The 5,700-nt window shown below is 33.7% G+C and overlaps 1 protein-coding gene across 1 annotated transcript; it reads right to left on the bottom strand.

Moving 5' to 3' along the window:
* Positions 1 to 360: 360 nt before the first annotated feature.
* LOC113295495 lies at positions 361 to 5,405 on the bottom strand. The gene is made up of 5 exons (XM_026543826.1): positions 5,226 to 5,405; positions 1,880 to 2,627; positions 1,290 to 1,629; positions 1,176 to 1,237; positions 361 to 782 (listed from the first exon to the last, which is right to left on the bottom strand). The coding sequence occupies exons 1-5, from the start codon at positions 5,403 to 5,405 to the stop codon at positions 361 to 363; spliced, it is 1,752 nt and encodes a 583-aa protein (XP_026399611.1).
* Between the last annotated feature and the right edge of the window lie 295 nt (positions 5,406 to 5,700).

Below are 5,700 nucleotides of genomic sequence, written 5' to 3'. Positions count from 1 at the left end.
CCTTGGACTTCTATTGGATCTTGTGCGACTATTGTTGCCATCATGGCTTCTCTCTTATGCAACCCTTTTCGTTTTACATTAGGATACTTCATCCGACACTTGTCGAAAATATATCATGTTTGTTTGTAATGAGTGCAAATCAAACCTTCTTTGTCTTTAGACTTCTTATCCTCTTTACTCCTTTCATCTCCTTTAGCGATGAAACCTTCAGACTTTCCTTTGGTGTTTCCCTCAACATATATTTTTTTTTTGATAAATCACAATTTTATTGATTTTAACCAAATTTAGATATTACAAAAATTATAGAACAGAAAAGAAGCTAAAAAAGCTTGAAAATTACACCACAATGACCTGTAATGGCTAACAGAATCTATAGTACTTTATACCTAGTACTTCAACTTGAGCTATAGATGAAGGTTTTCCTTCATTAACGACCACAGACCCCTGAGGTAATCTTGCACCTTGTTTAGCAAGCTCAGTTGCAGAGAAGTTCACTTCTTTATAACATTGTTCATAGATAATTTCAGTAATCTTCTTCTTGGCTTTCATCCATCTTGATTGTAAGCACCAAGGCATCACTCCTTTTTTGGCATCTTCTATTACTGTTAAAGAGTGAGATCTGATGAGTATCCTACTGCATTGTAATTTTATTCCCCATTCAATATCCCACACTACAGCTAATGCATCAACTATATAAGTAGTAGTTATACTAGTTCCACCTGAGACAACACCAATGACCTGACTTTCATAATTTCTAGCAATAATGCCAAAAGCAGCCATACCTGGATTACCAAATGCCGTTCCAGCACAACTAAATAAAACATAACCTTCCTTTGGATTGAACCACTGACATTCTTAGATTTTCTTGAACTTCATGTTTCTCTGACCAAGGTTAAAGAAATGAAGAATTTCAGAATCATAATTTTGTCCCCATCTTGTACTTGTCATTCTGTAACCACCATAGAGCACCAGACTCATGATTCTTCTTTTGAAATACTCCAAATTTGGAGGTATGTTTTCATGAATAAATTTATTTTTTTTGAAACCACAACTCTCTCATTGTTGCACATGCTGCTGTTATCCATGCTTGCTTGACAATTGAGCTCTTATGTTTTGCAAAATTGAGAATGTCTAAGAAGGAAGTAGGTATTTGGAATTGAAAAAATGTGACTAACCATTGCCATATGTGTTTGCTGAAACTGCAGGACCACAGGAGATGCTCCATGCTGTCTTGATTCTGCGGGCAGATGCAACATTTAGAAGCAAGAGAATAGCCTTTCTTGACTAACTTTTCATCATTAATGTACACACACTGTTGAATTTTCCATACATTACTAGCAATGCTTGGATGTAGAATTTTCTTCCAAATTTGATGAGGCCAATGTATTTTTTGTTCCTTGTTTCTAATTTTCTCAACAACAGATGATGTAGAAAAAGAACCTTTCAAATATCCACTCCATATAAGTTTGTCTTGATCTCCACTTATTGTTGGTAATGAATCTGGAATGAAATCTTGTAAAGTACATGGAATTCTCCATTCATCATTTTCCATTATATCACTCACAGTCATATGCAACTTGTCTTTTACTCTGTCAATGCAGCTCACAGTTTCAATCAAGGGAGTATCACCTACCCAAGTATCAAACCACAATGATATTTTTCACCATTACCTACATTTTATCTCACATTTGATTTTAACTCCTTCCAAGCCCACTTCAAACCTGGCCATACTGTGGACAATTTCCATTGAGTACTCCATTGACCATATTTATCGTTATACTTAGCAGCAAAAAAATTGAGCATTCATCACTTGAATTGATAAATTTCCACATCATTTTAATTAATAAAGCTTTATTGATTACTTCCAATCTTCTAATACCCAGGCCTCCTTCATTGAATGGTGCACAAACTTTGCTCCAACCAAGAGTCTCATGCTTTCTAACTTCACTATCACCAGTCCATAAGAAGTTTCTTATGATTTTTTCATAGATTTTGATTACTGAACTTGGCCATTTGTAGACTGCCATATTATAAATAGGAACACTGCAGAGGACAGATTTTATGAGCACCATTCTATCATGGAATGACAACATTTTACCCTTCCAAGCTGCTAAATAACTTTGCATCATCTCCACCACTGGCCACACAGTAGCAGACTTAACTCTCCCAGGCTTCAATATGACACCTAAGTATTTATTAGGGAATGTTGTAAGCTCCATTTGCATTAAGCTTGAAATTTGGTTTCTTCTTGATGGAGTACAACCATCCACAAAACATTTGCTTTTCTGTTTGTTGATTATCTGACCAGAGCTGTCTTGATAATTCTTGAGCAGAGTAATGAGAGCTTCTAAAATTTTATTTGAGCCATTACTGAAGATGAAAACATCATCTGCAAAAAATAGGTGAGTTGGATGAACACCCTTTCTAATAACCATTGGTTGCAGCTTCTTCAGTTCTACCAATTTTGTTAAATTCCTACTCAATACTTCTTCCATAAGAACAAAAAAAATGGGAGATAAGGGATCACCATGTTTTAAGCCCCTCTCCATTGAAAAAAACCCCTGAGGTCCTCCATTTATCATGACAGAGATTTTAGCAGATGCAAACAATGTTTTTAACCACTCATACTAAGTTGCAGAGAAGCCATATTTTTGAAGTACTTTAAACAAAAAATCCCATCTCACTGAGTCATATGCTTGTGATATGTCAAGTTTTAACCCAACATTTCCTCCCCTTCTTGTATGTTTCATTTCATTCACCAGCTCAGAAGCTAACATAACCTGTTCATGTATACTTCTGCCTTTTATGTATGTTGCTTGTTGATTTGAAACTAATTTACTCATCAGATCATTCATTCTTGTAGCTAATATTTTTGTAAAGATTTTGAAGTTGCTTAATCCAATAGGTCTGAACTGGTTTGGTTTCTTTGCACCATGAACTTTAGGAAGTAATACTAGAAAATTAGAATTCGTTCCCCTTGGGATATATTTTCTCCTCCAACAATATTGAATTGCATCCAACAAATCACTTTTGATAATATCCCAACATGATTTATAGAAAATACCTGAGAAGTTGTCTGGTCCTGGAGCTCCATCTGCATTCATGTTGAAAACTGCATTTTTAATTTCCTCTAACTCAGGTACAGCTTCTGTAACACCCCGAGTTCCGGACCAGGGTCAAACCCATATGGAGATCCGAATTCGAAGCGTTACGGGTCGGAAAGAGACTTATGCATATATATTTCTCTTAGTTATTTTTTTTTTAATTACAAAAAATATAATTTATCCTTTCTAATATGAATTTAAACATATGAATTTGCTAATCATTTGTAACAACATTTCCAGTAAACTTATTATTTCAAATTACATTTCAATCAATACAATGAAAAGATTCAAATCACTAAGCTACTCAATCCTAGCTTCCGCTGCGCGACTCTAATAAATCTGCAAGGATGTCAATTGGGGTGAGATGACAGCTCAATAGAATGTACCCCTATTCTCTAAAGATGCGGAAACACAATCATTTTATCAAGTAAAAACATATACCAAGAAACACATTACGACTTTAGCGAATTAATGTTATATTCGATAATCACATTACCAATAATGTTTCTAATAAATTATCTTATTTAGATTTCAATCATGAATTCACAACGCCAATAATATTTCCAACAAAAAATCTAAATTCAGATTCAATACATGAGTACATAACATTAATACAACAAATCATCCATTTAGGATTTAACACATCAATACACAACTCATCCATTTAAGTTCACGCTTGAGTTCAACAATTCATTGAATTATATTCCGCACATCTCACTAACAAACTTTGAGTTTACGGTACGAAAACCTTGGTTCGTACACCCACCTATCGTTTATCGGCACAGACAACCTCCATCGATGGTCAGGAACAAAAGTTCCTATGGGGATCATACCCATCTGCTCTCGGGGATCATTACCCATTCATTCACAGTACGAAAACCTTGGTTCGTACACCACCTATCGTTTTTCGGCACGGACATCCGCCATCGATGGTCGGGAACACAAGTTCCCATGGGGATCATTACCCATTTAATTCTCGGGGATCATTACCCGCCGTTAGCATGGAATCATATTCCATACAACGGAAAAACATGAACTCATTTCCTTTTTAAAATCATTTTACAAAAAATTCAAGCAACCATGGCTTAACATATGACAAACAACATGAGTTTCTTTCAAACATTTATGCAAACAAGTTAACTGCAGCCATATTACATTATATGTTTCATGGTAATAACTTTATCCGATCATCTTCAAACTTTACAAGGACATATATGGACCAATCATATACAACATATCAAAAGTTCACAGTAAACCAACGGTTCAAACAAAAGATAATGAATTTATAATGACAACCTAAAAACTTGGCAGATTACATGTCATTACCAAACAATTCATGATAAATTCATATCAACTTGAAATTAAGAAAATCAAAATCAAAATGAAAGATATCATATATTTCTACAACTTTTTTTAAGAGTCCAATTGATTATAAAATCATTAAGGGTACCTTAATCAATCAAAAACGTGATGAGGAGAATCTGTCCGGAATTTTCAGAAATCAACACCGATATTAATTCAAATATTCAACGGGGAATTTACGGTGGATTATTCTCAAATTTTTACCAGTGATACCCAATAATATTATATACCAATATTCAAAGGCGTATCATCAATCATATTCATTGAATTATACAGATAAATTCAGAATCCTAATGATATAAGATTAAACAAATTTAATATCAAAGTATACCAAAGAAAAAAAACAAAAGAGAAAAGGGTTAAACATTCTACCTCAATTAGATTGATCCTCTACTGATTTTCATAGTCTTCTCTTCTAAAATAAACCTTAGCTTCAGTTCCTTCTCCATAGCTTTTAGTTTTCTCTCCTCTAATTCTCTCTCCCTTAATTTTAATTTACAAAACCTATACTAATACTAATACAACTAATAATAATTAAGTCACCTATTTACAATTACATTTTATTTATTCTAATTGTCTTTTCATTTTTCTCTCGTATATTATTAATAAAACTAATTAGGTTATTTTATCTTCACCTAGCTCTTTTAGTTCAAGCAACCCATTAGGCTAAGGCATAGGAAACAACAATCTAAAACATGTGGTTAGCTAATTTGGTTACAACCCGACCCGAAACCGTAACTAAAAGTTACAGGGTATTACAGCTTCAATCATGACTTGATCTTGATCTGATATTAACTCGGGAATAACATCCAACAAGGAATCATCTATGTTTACTTCTTTATACTGAAATTTCTGGTGAAAGAATTTAACCAAAACATCTGCTATTTTATCTTGATATGCTACCATATTTCCATCCACATCCTCAACTTCACAGACCATATTTCTAGTTTGTCTTATTTTAATATTGTGTGGAAGAAATTGGTGTTATATGACCCCTCTGTAACCCATTTAATCCTTGACTTTTGTTTCATCATAATGTAATGCTGAACTTCCTTTGAGTTTAGATCATTTTGAGCCAATACCAAATCAGCTAAAACTTGTTCATCATGAGGATTAGAATCAGAAATTACCATTTTTTTTCTTGAACTAACTTTTCTGCTTCCTTAATCTTGACTTAAACATTACCAAAAATCTCCCAGTTCCATTCTTTCAATATTATCTTTAATCTCTTCAG

Source organism: Papaver somniferum, chromosome 7, assembly GCF_003573695.1.
Source record: "Papaver somniferum cultivar HN1 chromosome 7, ASM357369v1, whole genome shotgun sequence".
In the NCBI taxonomy this organism is placed as follows: domain Eukaryota; kingdom Viridiplantae; phylum Streptophyta; class Magnoliopsida; order Ranunculales; family Papaveraceae; genus Papaver; species Papaver somniferum.
Note: the sequence above shows the minus strand (reverse complement) of the source record. Positions and strands in the feature narration are given on the sequence as shown.